We start from the raw sequence: 17,454 nt of genomic DNA on the forward strand, positions 1-17,454 counted from the left end.
AGGCGGCAAGGAGAGCATGAATGTGTTCTTCAAAATCCTCAACTGCATTGAGCACCATTTGGTGGAAGGGGAGAAATCCAAACAATGAAAACTAAGCTCCGACCTTACGCTAGTGTTTGTGAGAGCAAGATGGACCTTGCAAAACGTTCAAGCAGAAAGTAAAGCCGACAGAAGCCCCCCAAACATCAGAAAGCATGCTGCCAGCTCTCGGTGCAAAGTATCTCCCTGGCAGTCTTAAGAACTAGGAAGTTTGTGTTAGGATATAGTTCCGTTCCACCATAAAAGGGTACAGGCATGACTGTTGTGTGTCACATATCTGTTTACTTCCAGCGCTTGCTGGGAAGTTCCGTTTGTATATATTGCTTTTGCTTTTAGCTGTTTTACTGGAGACGAAGAAGAAGAGGAGTTTGGATTTGATATCCCGCCTTTCACTCCCTTTAAGGAGTCTCAAAGCGACTAACATTCTCCTTTCCCTTCCTCCCCCACAACAAACACTCTGTGAGGTGAGTGGGGCTGAGAGACTTCAAAGAAGTGTGACTGGCCCAAGGTCACCCAGCAGCTGCATGTGGAGGAGCGGAGATGCGAACCCGGTTCCCCAGATTACGAGACTACCGCTCTTAACCACTGCACCACACTTCGAAGGGAAGCAGACATGTTTTTTCCTTTGTTCCTGCTGTTGAATAAAATGCTGTCTCCCCAGCAGTATCCCAACAGTTTGCAGGATCCACAGCTGAGCTCCCAACTGTGTACCGTATTTTTCGCACCATAGGACGCACCGGACAATAGGACGCACTTTGTTTTAGAGGGGGGAAAACAAGAAAAAAAATTTTCCCCCCTCTCTGCCCAGCGCCCCTTCAGTGAAGCAGCAGGAGGCGCTGCACAGAGAGGGGGAGAACTTTCCCCCTCTTGTTTTCCCGCTCTAAAACAAGGTGCCGTTTAAGGTGCATTCAGGCGGCTACCTTGGAAGCCTGGAGAGCGAGAGGGGTCGGTGTGCACTGACCCCTCTCACTCTCCAGGCTTCAGGTTCCTTTTGACCTGCTCTTTGGGGCTGGCGGGGGGAAGCCCACCACCAGCCCCAAAGAGCAGGTCAGGGAGCAGCGGAAAGGCGCAGCGGAGAGGCTCCTGCCATAGCCGTGCGTCCCCTCTGCAGCCGGGAGAGGGTCGCGGGGCTATGGCATCTTCGCTCCATAGGACGCACACACATTTCCCCTTCATTTTTGAAGGGGAAAAAGTGCGTCCTATAGAGCGCAAAATACGGTATATGCCTAGTAGACCATTTTGTTTTTCAGTGCTTCATCCAGACACCAAGAACAAAGGTGATGCAGCTAGGAGGTGGTTCTTAACAGGTTTGCCTATTCTGAGACTATCTGGAAATGATCTGCTAAGGGCCAAGAGGCAGCAGGACACAGCCTCCCCTTTGGGAGAGCTCAAAGCCCCCTTCCTGCCTCCACCCTAGACCACCTCCCCCAACCCATTTGAGAGCGAACTAGGAGCCTTGCCCTCAAGTCTTACCAGGGCCCTGTGCATGCCATCTACAGAACCCCGTGGGGCAAAGGGGTAGGGCGACTGAGAGGTGAAATCAGACCACAGCACGGAACTCGTTTCCAGAAGTTGGCTTTACTTGGCAGTACAGAAGTCATCTAGAGCCTTCCCCACCAGACAGAAGCAGCCCCACAGGCTCCATCAAATCAATACTGCAGCGCAGTTTGGTCCACTTGAGAAGCCAGACGTGGTACAGAAGAGGAGAGGGAGAGGGGGGAAGAAAAATACTTGCACAAACACAGACACAACCTTGCCTGCTTTGGAGTTTCATTCTTGCACCAAGTTTTGTTTTTATTAGTTTTATCGCCTTGAAAACACAAAAAGCCTTGCGGCACAGTTGTGTCCCGACAGATGTAAACGTTTTGAGAAGCTTTTAAGGAGAGGGGCGGAGGTGGGAAGAGGGGGGCTGGAGGGGAGGGAGGAAGAGGAGGAGGACACCGGGTGAAAATCCTGCCACGTGGCTGCAGTTGCTGTGGGCTTTGGCCATAATGCAGCTTTGCGATGAAGTTTAAGACTGGATGGGATGAGTCTCCTGGGCAGAGAGGGAGCATGGCAGAAAGACAAGGAAATGGTCAGCAGGGCACCTCTTGCTTTCACTGGAGCACAGATCAAAAAGGAAAGGGTGGGGGGGTGGAGAAGGCAGGGTGGGAGAGGACTACAAAGGGGTCAGGAGAAAGAGAGGCGGGTGTTAGGGGTTTGGGCTTGTGCACCCCACAATCTAGGTCAGCAAGGGAACTTTTAGCATCTGCTCATCCTTTAGTCAAGTTAGCAACAGTTAAAAAGTCAAGGGCGTCAGTATCTGCCAATTTTGACACAGCAACCTCGTTTAAAGAATAATTAACACATGATTATATCCAAAGAGGGGAGGAGCGTTTTCACCAGTGCAGGACTTTTTTTTTTTCTTTTCAATCTCAGGAGATATGATTACAAAAAGCAGGCTTTTACAATATTGAACTTCTTACGGTGCTCGCTTAAGTCCCTCTGTGTATACATAACACACACCACCAACACCAGCCAATTTAGATCTCTAAGTTAAGACTTTAAAAAGCACCGTTACTGCTGGTCCTCCTCTCCGTAGATATCGTTCTTCTTCCGCTTCATCTCTTCGAAGTCGAACTCTGATCCCATCATCCTCTTGTAAATGTCTTTGATGTCATCACACGTCGTCTCAAAGTGGGTGGTTGCGTCGTAGGTGCGAGAAATAAAGATCTAGAAGAAGTAACAAGCAAGGGGGTTTACTGCCAAAGCTTCCCCCTTCCAATCCCACCCACCAGGGCGCGTGGTCTTTTGCTTCCCAATTCATACAAACCTGGCTCTCTCTGCCCAGGTCAGTTGGTGCAAACAGGTCACAGACGCTAACAAACCTAAGGGAGATGAGAAAAGAAAAATCACTTTTAATGGCGATTCTGAAAAAAACTTTTAAGCATGTTTCTAAAGGGCTATCTCAGGGAGGTTGGAGCAAACTTATTTTCTCCTCCTCTAGAAGCTAGGACCCGAACCAATGGCTCCAAGTTACAAGAAAGGAGATTAAACAACAGAAATAACTTTGATGGTAAGAGCTGTTTGACAGTGAAATGGACTCTTTCACACACACAGAACCCCTCCACAAGTGGCCTCAAAACAAGTAGTTCCTAGAATAAAAGGTAAAGGGACCCCTGACCATTAGGTCCAGTTGTGACCGACTCTGGGGTTGCGGCGTTAATCTCGCTTTATTGGCCGAGGGAGCCGGTGTACAGCTTCCAGGTCATGTGGCCAGCATGACTAAGCCGCTTCTGGTGAAACAGAGTAGCGCTCGGAAATGCCCTTTACCTTCCCGCCGGAGTGGTACCTATTTATCTACTTGCACTTTGACATGCTTTCGAACTGCTAGGTTGGCAGGAGCTGGGACCGTGCAATGGGAGCTCACCTGTCACGGGGATTCGAACCGCCGACCTTCTGATCGGCAAGCCCTAGGCTCTGTGGTTTAACCCACAGCGCCACCCACGTCCCACAGTTCCTAGAATACATATTCTCAAATAACCCATAATGCATGGCAGGTGTGGGGGTGGCTTTCCTCTGCCAAGAAACCCCTCTTCCGGAGCTCAACAGGCCCTGTGGCTCCAAGCGAAGATGGCGAGTTTGGAGCAGGGGAACCTTACTTCTGCTCAATAGGCTCAAGGAGCTCCAAGGCAGGCTTGATCTCCTTCTCTGGGTCGTTCGTCTCCACGGTAGTGCTCACAATGGCGATGTACTTCCCTTGCGCTGCCACGTTGTGCGCAGACGAGATCATGCAGACATAGATGTCTAAGAGAGACAAAAGGGGCAGGAGTCAGGGGACCCTGTTTCTGGCTTGAGCTGCTTTGCCATCCCCGTCGCAACACGCGGCTGAATTAAGACTTGCAGCAGAAACACAGCAGGATGCTGCAGCTCAGGCGCTGTAGAGTGTGCCCAGCCCACCAGAACAGGAAGTCATCCCAGGAGTATCTGTTAGGAGAGCTCTATAAGTTAGCAAGAGCACTGATGCCGCGGGAAGGATCTAGACTCAAGCATGTAAAGAGCTCCACTTGGACCTTCAAATCTAGACCGAGGTGTTAAGTATTAGGGATTTTATCCAGTTATAAGTCAGTCTCATTCAGTAGCACCAAGAGATCTATTAAAACTCTTCCGTTCCCGCTGGTCATTACAAGAATTCCCTTACTAAGAAACAGCGCCAGAGTTTGCTTTTCCTCCTCCCTCCCAATCTCTCTCTTTTTTTGGTCACAAACAGGAAGTCTAAACTGTCTTATTGCTGACATCTGCAAGCAGCCCTGGAAGCCTTTTTTCAACCGAAGGGTGTGTCAAAAATGCTTCACGCAAACACAAAATATAGATAACATGAGCATTCTCTGAAACAATACAGTAAGGAGAAAAGAACTTGGAAAAAGAGGCTGCGCAGTGCAGAGGCAGAAGCCTGAGAAATCTGTTAACAAGAAACCGAACCACTGCTCCTACTCCATCATTTCCTACAAAATCCAATTATCCCAAAAACAGCTTCAAAAGGATAACAATACAAAGCTTTGCTCCTCTACAGAATGACCGTATTTTTTGCTCCATGAGATGCACCTGACCATAAGATGCACCTAGTTTTTAGAGGGGGAATGCAAGGGAAAAAAATTCTTTAAAGGGAGCACTGAGCTGATCCCAGGCTCTGCTCAGCGCTCCCTTTCACAAGCAGTGTAGAACGTGTGAGCGGCGCTTGCAGGCTTTTCCCCAGGAGGGAGAAGGGCAGCCCGTTACTGACGGGCTGCCCTTCTCCCTCCTCAGGGAAAAGCCCCCAAGAGCCGCACACACGCTCCACGCGGCTCGTGAAAGGGAGCACAGCTCTTGGGGGCTTTTCTGGGAGGTGGGGGAAGGGACTGAGGGGCTAAGCCTGACGCTAGAACAGCAAGAGGGATCGCTGCGCAGTGATCCCTCTCACTGTTCTGGCTTCTGGGATAGCCGCGCGAAGCCTCCCTCAGGGCAGCGGGATGAAGGCTCCCACTGCCCTGAGGAGGCTTTGAACGGCTAAGCTAAAACAGCGAGAGGGAGCACTGCGCAGTGATCCCACTTGCTGTTCCGGCTTCTGGGATGGCTGTGCAGCCTACATTCACTCCATAAGACGCACACACATTTCCCCTTACTTTTTAGGAGGGAAAAGGTGTGTCTTATAGAGCGAAAAATACGGTAGGTGTGTCTGGTCAATGAAAATGGCTGCGGTCTTCCAGGAAATGTCTAATCCCAGAAGAAATCTGCTGGTTTATGCCACCTGTCAATCTCACCTCAGTGTAGTCTAAATAAGAAGAAAGCCATCAACACACCACTCATTTTTTAGCAGTTCCTACTGGGGTTTGTCTTGGGTCACTCGCTCATGACACGACACATCAACAAGAGAGGCTGCAGGTGCTGTATGCCTCAAGCAAACCAACCTCATCTTCCAATCTTACCTGATTTCCTGTTAACCTGGTTCTGGGGAATGATTATCTGGCACGAGTTGGCATCGTTGGTGTTCTTGATTGGGTGGCTCAAGATACAGATGACCCGGATGACTTTGCCGGCCTTTTTCACTCTCTCCGGGACATAGCTGGGGTCGCAGATGAGCTGCTTGCAGCGGGCAATCTGCAGGGGAGGAGGCACCGGTTTAGGGGGCATTTTGTTTTCAAATGGACTGGATGTCAAGGTTCATCAACAAGAATACTGCAAGAGTGGCTCAGCCAGCGCCTGTCTGATACAGCTGCCACACCCCATTTGAACCAGGCAGAGGGCCTTCTCGGTAGTGGTACCCGCCCTGTGGAACACCCTCCCATCAGAGGTCAAGGAAGCAAACAACTATCTGACTTTTAGAAGACATCTGAAGGCAGCCCTGTTTAGGGAAGCTTTTAATGTTTGAAGTTTTACTCTGTTTTTAGTCCTCTGCTGGGAGCCGCCCAGAGTGGCTGGGAAAACCAAGACAGATGGGCGGGATATAGGTTTGCTCCAATTCTGCTCTGCTGGGAAGGGCAGTGAAGGGTCAGCGACACAACCAGCCTCCTCCTGGGCCCTGCTGCTTCTAAATCTGCGCACAGGAATGCTACTTTCTAGTAAGCAGAGTAGGAAAGAATTAAGAAATGCTTTGGCAAGGACAAAGAGTGCCTTGGATAGTATTTGTGCCCATCCTTTGCCCACACTGAGACTCTAACCAGGGGTAGGCAACCTAAGAACTGTGGGCCAGATGCGGCCCAATCGCCTTCTCAATCTGGCCCACGGACAGTCCGGGAATCAGTGTGTTTTTACATGAGTAGACTGTGTCCTTTTATTTAAAATGCAGCTCTGGGTTATTTGTGGGATCTGCCTGGTGTTTTTACATGAGTAGAATGTGTGTTTTTACTTAAAATGCATCTCTGGGTTATTTGTGGGGCATAGGAATTTAGTCTGGCCCCCCACAAGGTCTGAGGGATGGTGGACTGGCCCCCTGCTGGAAAAGGTTGCTGACTCCTGCAACATCCACCTGCCACAGCAGTTGATAGGCATTGACATCCCGTAGTCAACCCTCCCTCACCACCCAACTGAACATGTCCTGGGGCCTTTTCAATGCTCTGTGTGTGTGTGTGCGCGCACATGCTTCTGCTTTCTATCAATAGTTATGCCCTCAGCAGTTTCAACCCAGAGCAGCCTTCTTCTCAGCTTTAGGTCCCTGGATGTTCTTGAACTACAATTCCAGTCATCCCTGAGCACAGGCCCTGCTGGCTAAGGAACGATGGAAGTTGGAGTCCAACCACATCTAGGGACCCAAGGTCAAGGAAGGCTGCCCTAAAGACTCAACTTAGCTGGGAATGCTGCAACAAGATTACTCGGAGGGAAGCATTAGCAGGGCAATACATCAACACCAGCATCTATAGATGCCAACAAGCACCTTCCCCAACTTGGTGTGGGGAGAAAGGAGAAGAGGAACACAAAGGATGACCCCAAACTTCTATCAGTTATGCTTCGTGAAGTTCGCAGATGACGTTTCAGGGAAGCAGCCATGTTAACCTGTGGAAGCTTGAAATCCCATGGCATAAGTTTCTGTGGGGCACAGCCCACTTGTCGAAGCTGCTATAAAGAAGGGGGAGGCAGGGGCACCCAGAGAAGTGAGACCTGAATGACTCCATTTGTGTTAATTCTGCCACCAGTTTGGCCAAGGGTGATAACTGCATTCAAGCACAAAACCCAACAGGGACCTGCAGATCTATCACCTTGGAGCTTTTCAGCCCTGTTTTCACATCCCAGCAGAGGAGCCAGCGAATGGCAAGTAAGTTTTGAGCGGAAGAGAAAAACAAAGCCGCATTACTGTACCTCCCCTTCCGATTTCACTCCAACCACTTTGCCGTTTTCTATGACGATCTCTTCAATCGGTTTGTTCAGCATGTAGGTGCCTCCATAGATAGCGCTTAACCTGCCAATGAAGTAACACAGCTCAGCGCGGTGCCGGCGATGCCGGAGTTGCAGGTTTGAACCCTGTATGGGACAGCTGCCTATTCCTGCACTGCAGGGGGTTGGGTTAGAATTCAGCCTTTCTCAACCTGTGGGTCCCCAGATGTTGAACTACAACTCCCATCACCCCTAGCTAGCAAGGCTCAGGGATGATGGGAGTTGTAGTCCAACAACATCTGAGGACCCACAGGTTGAGAACCACTGGATTAGATGATCCTCGGGGTCCCTTCCAAGCCTGCAATTCTATGATTCTATGTCCAGCTGGTAAACTGAACTGAACACAAGTTCAGGCAGCTGAGACCCACAGGCCCACAGCCCTGCCAACAGCTGGGGGGGGGGACTATGGAAGGAGCATGCAGCCCCCTAGACAGCATCTTAAAAAGCAGAGACATCACATTGCCAACAAAGGTCCCCCCATAAAGAAGGCTGATTGCCGAAGAATGGATGCTTTTGAATTCTGATGCTGGAGGAGACTCTTGAGAGTCCCATGGACTGCAAGAAGATCAAACGTATCCATTCTGAAGGAAATCAGCCCTGAGTGCTCACTGGAAGGACAGATCCTGAAGCTGAGGCTCCAAGACTTTGGCCACCTCATGAGAAGACTCCCTGGAAAAGACCCTGATGTTGGGAAAGATGGAGGACACAAGGAGAAGGGGACGATGGAGGATGAGATGGTTGGACAGTGTTCTCGAAGAGACCAACATGAGTTTGACAGTGGAAGACAGGGGTGCCTGGCGTGCTCTGGTCCAGGGGGTCACGAAGAGTCGGACACGACTAAACGACTAAACAACAACAAACGTGTATCCAAAGTATGGAAAATTGTACGCAAAAGGCAATGGAGAAGCTCTTTCCTAGATTGGCTTATTGGAACTGGAAGGCTTTGACTCTGCGATAAGTTTGGAAGCCCCGTGTTTGCCAGGAAAAGGAATCTGAGCCGGACAAGGGGAACAATGCCTTTACTCGCAGGCCGGGGTGTAGCTAGCTGCTCCAGCACCCAGAGCGGTGAAGGCCGGGTGAGCCGCACAGGGGGGCGCCACACGGGGGCGGTATGGTGATTGGCGCACAGGAGCGGCGCGCCAAGTTGCCCACGGAGACTGCCTGGCAAGCCCCACGCTGCCGTTTCAGGCAGCGAGGGGCCCCGAGCCACCACATCACTCCCAGGAGAGATGCGTGATTCGGGCGTGCTGCAAGTCAGGCCCCATGCTAAGTGCCGACCCCCCTCAAAGATGACACCCCCCTTCCTATGCCCCTGCTTGCAGGCAACTCTGCTGGGAGGGTATTATACCATGCCTTGGTCTTTAGAAAAAAAGGCCTGGATTGCACCCGTTTGTCTATGCCCAAAGTGGCTATACTGAGGACTAAAGGTAAAGGGACCCCTGACCATTAGGTGCAGTCGTGGCCGACTCTGGGGTTGCGGCACTCATCTTGCTTTATTGGCCGAGGGAGCCGGCATACAGCTTCCGGGTCATGTGGCCAGCATGACTAAGCCGCTTCTGGAGAACCAGAACAGTGCACGGAAACGCCGTTTACCTTCCCGCCGGAGTGGTACCTATTTATCTACTTGCACTTTGACGTGCTTTCGAACTGCTAGGTTGGCAGGAGCAGGGACCGAGCAACGGGAGCTCACTCTGTTGCAGGGATTTGAACCGCTGACCTGTTGATCAGCAAGTCCTAGGCTCTGTGGTTTAACCCACAGCGCCACCCGCGTCCTTGTACTGAGGACTAGCAGCAACTCATTCCCTTTCTCTCCATTTTCACCGCGCAGGTGGCTGTGTGCTCCAGCCACACAACTCACTGAGAAGGCTGTCCCCCCTAGCCTCTTATGGGTCCGGCAATTGGCTTTGCACATGGGTCCCATGCAGCCCAGCCTCTCGCTGAGGAGGCCCATGGTAAAGGCAGCAGCTGCCCATTGATTTCCCAAGGGAAATTCCTCCCAGTGGCAGACAATTCCTCTGCCAGCTGGATGTCAGTTCCATAGAAAAATTAAGAGGGGCTTGGAAGCAGAAAGGAAGGGAGCCCCAAAGCCTGCGAGTGCAGAGAATGGATAGGCAATTCAGTGGAACCACTTGCCGAAAAGGAAAAAGGAAAGAAAGGTTCTCTCACCTTGCAAATCCTTGGGGCAGCTCTCCCAGGCCATAAAGGGGATACAGGTAGGGGCTTTTGCCGTATCTAGCCAGAGACTCGCTGTACAGTTTAATCCTGTTGATTGTTTCTTGGCAGGGTTGGTCTAGGTAGCTGAGGGGAAGAGGAGAGTTTATATAATGAGGATCAGCTTTTCAGACACCTGGCTTGATCACAGCCTTTGTGCGTTTCTCTGCACTTCTATGTCTAAACATCTAAAGAGGTTTAGTGATGAGAGTCTTAATGTTTTTGGTCTACCATTATTTTAACTTAAGTCTTATTGTTAAGTTTTCTTAATAACCACTTTGGTTTATGGTTTTTTGTAAACTGCTTGAGGGTTTTATAAATTTTGTGTAATAAAATAAATGAATCAGTTCCACTCTTCCTTTAGATGTTTCTCCACCAACTCAAACTTCAGTTATGCGCTGCACTAGAACACAAAAGCCTCTCTTAAATCTTAGCACACAAGATATTTCTCATGAGCACTTTTTAAAAGTCACATTGGGGGGGGGGCATTGTAAAATGCAGATCATCAGAAGAATATAGAATTGGGTCACGTGACAGTGCGAGCTTGTGTAAATAAAAATGTTTGAAGCTGGCACCAAAACACAGAAAAGAAACCTGCCCCGTTAATTCCACAATATAAGCCCTACCACGCTAAATGGTCCCTTTCTTGTGACCAAACAGCTGTCATGCTTCCCCAGAACTCAAAAACAGGCAGGAATGTATGGAGAAAGCCAGTCCTTCAGGTAGGTTTTTTGGCTTTACATTACTACTGCTACTAATTAAATTTGTACATTGTTCTTCATTAGAAGATTGCAGGACGGTTCACAACATAATACAAAATACAGGATAAAACAAATATAAACCAATGACCACGTCACCCCAAAATACATTTAAAAGAATGTAGAATGTTAACCAGCCAAAGGCCTGAAACAAGACCTTAAATTTGGTCCAGTAACAGTACAGTGAGATTAACTGGAAGTCAGTTTTAAATTTCTTTTCTATAAATTTTATAATTGTTTTCGATACCAGGAGTATATATGATGATAATTATATTCTTATATCTTATAGTGTGGTGGTTTGTTTGATTTTTCTGTAATTTGTTTGTTTGATTGTATGTTTGCATACTTGTATGTATGTCTGTTTTTCATAAATGTATTTATTTTAAATTAATAAAGATATATTAAAAAAAACAATTTGGTCTAGTAGCGTACAGACAGGCAGGGCAGATTCTTCAGCAGTAATGTCCCACGTTGTCAACAACCAGCTCCTATCAACAGCCAGACGGCAATATCTTACACCAGCTGCAGCCTCTGGATGAGCCTTAGGGGCAGCCCCACATAAAACACATTGCAACAGTCCAGTTGGGCCATTGTGGCTGAGCTGTCTCAATCCTGTAGCTCACAGCTGCTGAACCGGCCAGAGCTGGCAAAAGGGGCTTCCAGACATGGAGGCCGCTTGAGCCGCAAGCAATGGAACAAGAAGCACCCTCGCACTACTGCACACCTGTCTCTTGAGGAAGAGTGAAACCCCACCCAGAACAGGCATCTCTCTCTCTCTCTGCCACTTACTCATCAGTTCTGTACAGTGCAAGGGCGTGGCCTGTGAAATCTATGACATCCTGGCCCAGGTCAAACTTCTTGTAGACATCCCGCATCGTGTTCTTCTTGGGATCAACACCTTCGAAAGTGCGGGCATCGTTCTCATCAAAGTTGGCAACGTACACCAAGAATTTCCTGAAGCGCCTTTTTTCAAACAAGCCCATCAGACCTACAAAACAAGGAGACAGGTCAGAAAACAGAACCTTGTCTGAAAGTTAGGCTGCAAACTTCTTCTGGATCCACAAGGGGGGGGGGTTTCAGCACCAACCTGGGATAAGTTACTGGACTTGCATTTCAGCAACACCGCCGCTACAGTTTGGGTAAGCATCGAAACTGAGGCACTGTCAGGCCGTACTCAAAAAAGGCAAGGCTTTTTTTGAGTGCTGTAGCCACAAAAAGCTGAAGGTCCAACAATGGCTGGGAGAAGCGAAAGATGCTTGGGACAAGTCAGCCAGCCAATAAAATACGGTACCGTATTTTTCGTCCCATAGGACGCACCTAGTTTTTTGGGGGGGAAAATAAAGGAAATTTTTTTTCCCTTTATTTCCCCCCCAAAACCAGGTCAGGGAAACCAAACCAGGTCAGGGAACAGCGGTATGGTGGCACTGTGCCTCCCCGCTGTCCCCCGAGCTTGGGGACAATGTCTGCCCGAAGCGCGGGGCACTCTGCTTCACGCTCCGTGCAGCAGGCTGCTATCAGCAGCCTAGGGAGCCCTGCAGGAACTCCCGCAGGGCTCCCCAGGCTGCGGATATCTGCCCGGCGCGAGGGGCGCTCTGCTTCAGGGCGCCCCGCGCACCGGGCGGCAGGCTCCAAGCTTCAGCGAAAGCCTGCATTCGCCCTATAGGACGCACACAGATTTCCCCTTCATTTTTGGAGGGGAAAAAGTGCGTCCTATAGGGCGAAAAATACGGTTAACTCCTGCAAGGACTACTCCCCAAATTCCAGCAAGTACCAATTTATTGCAAGCTCTTCCAGTGAAGAGAAAAAATGGTCGGAACAAGGCTGGAAACTGGGGCCTTCTCCAGTTTGGTTTCCCCAACTACCTCTCCTCAGAAGACACCCAGCTAAATTTGGCACATGGTTTTCTCCCTTGCCCGCCAGCAAACACGCAGAAACTTAAGAGCAGCTATCTGCAAAGATACTGCATCTGCACCTTTTTTGGCCATTACAGTCTGTTCTCACAAAAACTGCCAGGCCTGATCTGGGAATGTAAATAGTGTGTTTCAGACCAGGAGCATTGCTCTGCTATTGGCAAGCTCCAGAGCAGCGATTCCTTCTACCAGGGCAAAAATAAACCTCGTTTCCTAGTTTATACCAATGAGGAAAAGCGACCCAAGAGCCAAGGCAGTACTCCTTACTAGCTCTGCTACTAGAGAGCCTTCAAGTTACTAATTTCCAGGGACTGGCCCTGGGGCCTTATGCAAACAAAAGCAAGTGATTTACCACCAGTTCATAGGCCCCAAAACTCAGAATTATTTGAAGGTGTGAACAGGCATGTAATAGGAGTGACCCATGGCCACGGTACTGAGACAAGTGCTATTAGACTGCAAAAAGCTTTTTGAAATTTATTATGGGACCATTAATATGCAAGGTAGTGATCGTTCTAGCATAGATATCTCATTATAAGCCTCACTATAAGCTAAGTCTATGAATGGCATTAAGGAGTGCAGATTGGGCCATCTGACTAATAGTTGCTGGGAAAGTGAATGAGCACCAGACCTTTGAACTCATCCCTGTTTTATATGTTGTAAGAAGTGAAAAACATTATTCTTAAAAATGGCACGCTAGGAATACTTCCGCTAGCCTGTATAGACATAAGTTCTCATATATTCAGTTGGTATACTCTTATGGTACAGAAGCATATAAATATTTTTTATAAATAAATAAGAATCTGTCACACAGATCCATCCATTTATGGTGAAGCTGTACCAGGGAATTCAAACACTGCAAAGTCAGTTTAGTGCTTATATGTTAAAACCAGACTCGGTCTTTTGTACTAATTTGTTCTACACTTTTGAACAAAGCTCCGGTGAATATCCCTCAAGCATTTCCCAGGAGTGCAAGAAGTTTGAACGCAATAATTTTGGACTCCGTATCTTAGAACTCTGGTGGGGAAAGCCAGAAGAGTACTGTGAAAGCTCCATCTCCTTACTGGACGCCAGGGCTTCTGCCTCAGTCGAAGGGACTTTGTAAATCTTTCCTCCCTTGTAGACGAAGCTTCCTTCAATCACTTTGAAGTCCAGGTAACGAGTGACTTCTGTGTACAGCAACATCTTGACCAGCTGGCCTGAAACCAAAGCAAGTTTAATGAATACGAGTCAGCTGGAGGCGACACAGGTGAAGAAGATACATTGAAAGACCCTGGATGACCAGTCAAACCATGTATTCACTTGTTTAAGAAAATGGCAGCCTGAAAATACTTCTGAGTATACGGTTGTTGGCACTGCTTACAAAATTACATGTGCTAAGAGTTGCACAGGATTCTGGAACTTCAGCTACAGTACACTTGACAGTTATAGGACTAAGAGAACTGAAGGTCTCGGCATGCTCTTTTTTGTAAAAACAAAACAAAACCCAGCCCTGCAGATTAAGCCCTGCACTTGGCTTAATTCAGAGATGGGGGACCAGTAGCCCCCAAAATCATCATTCCTGACCTTTAGCTTCCTGGCTCAGTCTGATGGGAGCTGGAGAGCCACGGCTGTTTCCTGCTCCCGCTTTAATCGAACAGTTACGGCCAGCTAGAAAAATCATTGGGGCCGCAGGCCACCTAGCAACCAAGGTGGTTGCAGTGCACTCAAGGCGAGGTTAGTCTCCACAGCAGCTAGGAGCCTAACTTGGCTTGTAGTGGGCAGTGGCAGGCTTAGGCTCATTACTGGAGGGGAAGGCTATCTGTGCTTTCGGCCAGGACCAAACTTCTCTGAGGATGGATGACACAGCGAGGCACTCTGCCTGCGACAGCCCACCCAAATAAGCAACTCTGTACCCCTTTGGAAAAGGCCGTAAGGCGGCGGCTCTGCTTATATGAGGGTACATACTACCCATTGTAACACAGACGCTATGCAAATATGCAAGCTACGGCAGTGGATCCCTAGGACAGCCAACTTGGAAACAGGGGTGCGCAATAGCTGGTCTTCAGTATCACAATATATTACCAGCTAAACATCGCGCTATATTGATATATCACAATGTCTGAAATAAGGGTGGAACTATGTACAGGTGAACAGTAATGCTGAGCAATATATGGTTGTCAACATCATGTTATGTCACCAGCTAAACATTGCAATATATGAATATATCACCATATCTGAAATAAGGATGGAGCTATGTAGATGCACTGGTTGGCTTCACGGTTTTTCCTGCGTCATTTTTGCTGGTTCCTGCTTGTGATTCGCTACCGGGGCGGGGAGAGCTGAACTGGCTGAGTTAACAGGGGCTGCAGAAATCAAGAGAAACATTGGCTGGCTTCATGGTTTTTCTCACTTTGTGATTTTTGTAAAGCACACGTACACACACACACTGATTTGCGATATATTGCCAAGTCAAAAATCATGAAACCAGTATCACGATATGGACTTCAAACTGGTTTGGGACAATCTACTGATATATCACCCAGCCCTACTTGAAAGTAGTGCCTATAAGTTAACTGTGTCCCAGTACTGTCTGAAAAGGGATAAACCTAAAGGGAGGCACTAATATCTAACTCTGGGGAGGGGCACTGGAAGACTAGCATGCAGAGGAGAGCAACCTATTCAGGTACTTGTGGCATTAAAATAAAGGGAAGAAACCTGACCTTTTAGAGAAGGCCACCAAGGAAGATGCCAGCCACTCACCATTCGCCATAAGGAACTTGGGGATCAGGTCCACATTCCAGTCTCTTCCTCGGCCCATGGACTCCGGTGGAGTTCCCGGCAGGCTAAACCTTTTGTACAGCTTTGAAGACAAGAAGTTGTGCGGTTAGGACTGTGGTTATGCCTGCAGGAAGGTTTGTTAACTGAGAAAGTCAGGGCTGTTCAAACTGAGTGCTTAAGAGCATGTAGAGGGTCCCCAGGCAAAGACTTCTAGCTCAGCTGAGTCCACCCAATTGTCCTACATATCAGCTCTCCATCCCTAGTCCCAGATGCCATCCTGGGAATCTTGGGGGCACTCCTGGATGCATTGCTGCTGTAGGAGTACGTACCTTTTACCAGCTTCATCTGCATACCAGCTACAATTGGATCGGGACCACTTGGCCCCTGCAGCGCATGCATAGGTAACCTCGAGACTGTGCTCTACATAACTTGGGTCCAGAAGTTCCAGCTGGTGCTGAATGCATCAGCTTGGCTGCTGATGGGGTAGGCAGCTGACAGGATGGGGCACCTCTGCGAAAATCTGCACTGGCTACCCAGGTGCCACCAGGCTAGCTTTGAGGTTCTTATATTAATATACAATGCCCTGAACGACCTGGGTCAGGACACCTAAAGGATTGCTCCATCACCAAGACCACCCAGAGGACCACTGGGAAGTCATCCCCCGTGTTTCAGAAGCACAACAGGCTTCACACTGGCTCCCAGTACGTTTCCGAGCACAATTCAAAGTGTTGGTGCTGGCCTTTGAAGCCCTAAACGACCCTGGTCAAGTATACTTGAAGGAGCATCTCCACCCCCATCGTTCTACCTGGACACTGAGGTCCAGTGCCGAGAGCCTTCTGGCGGTTCCCTCCCTGCAAGAAGCCAAGTTACAGGGAACCAGGCAGAGGGCCTTCTCGGTAGTGGCGCCCGCCCTGTGGAACGCCCTCTCACCAGATGTCAAAGAGAAAAACAACTGCCAGACTTTTAGAAGACATCTGAAGGCAGCCCTGTTTAGGGAAGCTTTTAATGTTTAATAGACTATTGTATTTTAATATTCTGTTGGAAGCCACCCAGAGTGGCTGGGGAAACCCAGCCAGATGGGCAGGGTATAAATACTAAATTATTATTATTATTATTATTCACCTAGAAGTCAGGTATTTAGTGCTACCTATCCCAAGCTGTGGGAGTCCCTTTCAGAAGAGCTTCAACAGATGTCCTCACTGCCTGAACACCTTTTTATGCTAACGGGCCAATTCAGTTATTGAAATATCCTTGGATGTGTCAGCCGTTTGTGTGATTATTCTTTGTTGTTTCTATGACATTTCATATTCTGTTGTATGGCTTGGCATTTTATATGAGTGGGGTGGTTTATTGTCACAAATAAATCTAGGGAAGGACACGGCTTAGCCTTAGAGCCCTTCAATATGATGAAAATAAACATTCTGCAAATGAAAGCTGCTGCAAAGACAAGATGAGAAACCTATGCAAGTTTCATATTTATGCAAGTTAGTGCCAGAATTTGGATTTGACAGGCTCCTTGCTGCTCTGCCTATACGGGAGTGCAGTGCTTGGCAGTACCAAGCCAGGAGCGACTGGTATGACAGCCCTCCGGTTTAGAAGCTTTGTCCACCCCACCCCTGAGCCTTTCACATTAGAGAAAAGCCTATCAGATGATCTGCAGACTAATGCAACCAGAAGCCATTTTATGCCAATTAAGCCAGATTTGCTCAGAGGAAAATCTGCCTATTTAGGATACTGAAGGCAAAAACGAACTTTTTCAGCAGCCTTGCTGCAGAATTACATACACAGATTGATAATAAATCCACTGTAGCAACTTGAGAATCTAGCATTAGCTGCAAATATAAGGGGCCCGACGTTCCAAGAGGGCTACAAAAATCCTGTGTGTAAGCTAACTAAGTAATCAAGCTACCTACTACTTTGCGGTTCCGCAACACCTACTCAAATCCTGCCCCAGAGTGCTAGATGCAAAAACCAGACTGCTACTGAGTGAGCGGATCAGGGCTTGCAAAGTGCCATGCACAGAACACCATGAGGGCCCACCAATTAGTTGATTGTTTCTGCTTCTAAAGCACTGTGAGTCTAGGGCTTTGCAGGTGCTGCCAATCAACTGATCAGTGGGGCCTGCAAACTCTCATTGGCCCGGCTGTCCTGTTACCTGCCCTGCCCCTGATGTCATCAGATGTAGAGCAGGTGGGCGTGGCCTGACCAGAACAGCCTCACAGGGGAAGTGTGTAAGTTCTGGTGGGCCCAATTCCAAACAGCCACCCACCCCCTTTCAATTCCCTCCTCAAAAACCTACCTTCTTCCATGAAGCCTCTGGAACCACCCCTTAGGCTTCATGTTCAAGCATGACGAGGTTCGATACATGAAGCTGAAATAACACATGCCTTTCT

The 17,454-nt window shown here is 48.6% G+C and overlaps 1 protein-coding gene across 1 annotated transcript in view; it reads right to left on the reverse strand.

Moving 5' to 3' along the window:
* Nucleotides 1-1,598: 1,598 nt before the first annotated feature.
* Nucleotides 1,599-17,454, reverse strand: part of GDI2 (GDP dissociation inhibitor 2) — a 28,226-nt gene continuing 12,370 nt past the window's right edge. Inside the window, exons 3-11 of the mRNA XM_081023184.1 lie at nt 15,044-15,143; nt 13,366-13,500; nt 11,184-11,382; nt 9,592-9,723; nt 7,351-7,450; nt 5,484-5,655; nt 3,681-3,825; nt 2,852-2,906; nt 1,599-2,751 (exon numbers count right to left, since the gene is read on the reverse strand). Coding sequence (XP_080879310.1) covers nt 2,596-2,751; nt 2,852-2,906; nt 3,681-3,825; nt 5,484-5,655; nt 7,351-7,450; nt 9,592-9,723; nt 11,184-11,382; nt 13,366-13,500; nt 15,044-15,143 — 1,194 coding nt within the window. The 3' untranslated portion in view covers nt 1,599-2,595. The remainder of the gene's footprint in view (nt 2,752-2,851; nt 2,907-3,680; nt 3,826-5,483; nt 5,656-7,350; nt 7,451-9,591; nt 9,724-11,183; nt 11,383-13,365; nt 13,501-15,043; nt 15,144-17,454) is intronic.

The sequence above is a fragment of the Podarcis pityusensis genome (genome assembly GCF_964106645.2).
Source record: "Podarcis pityusensis genome assembly, chromosome: 10".
Classification (NCBI taxonomy): Eukaryota; Metazoa; Chordata; class Lepidosauria; order Squamata; family Lacertidae; genus Podarcis; species Podarcis pityusensis.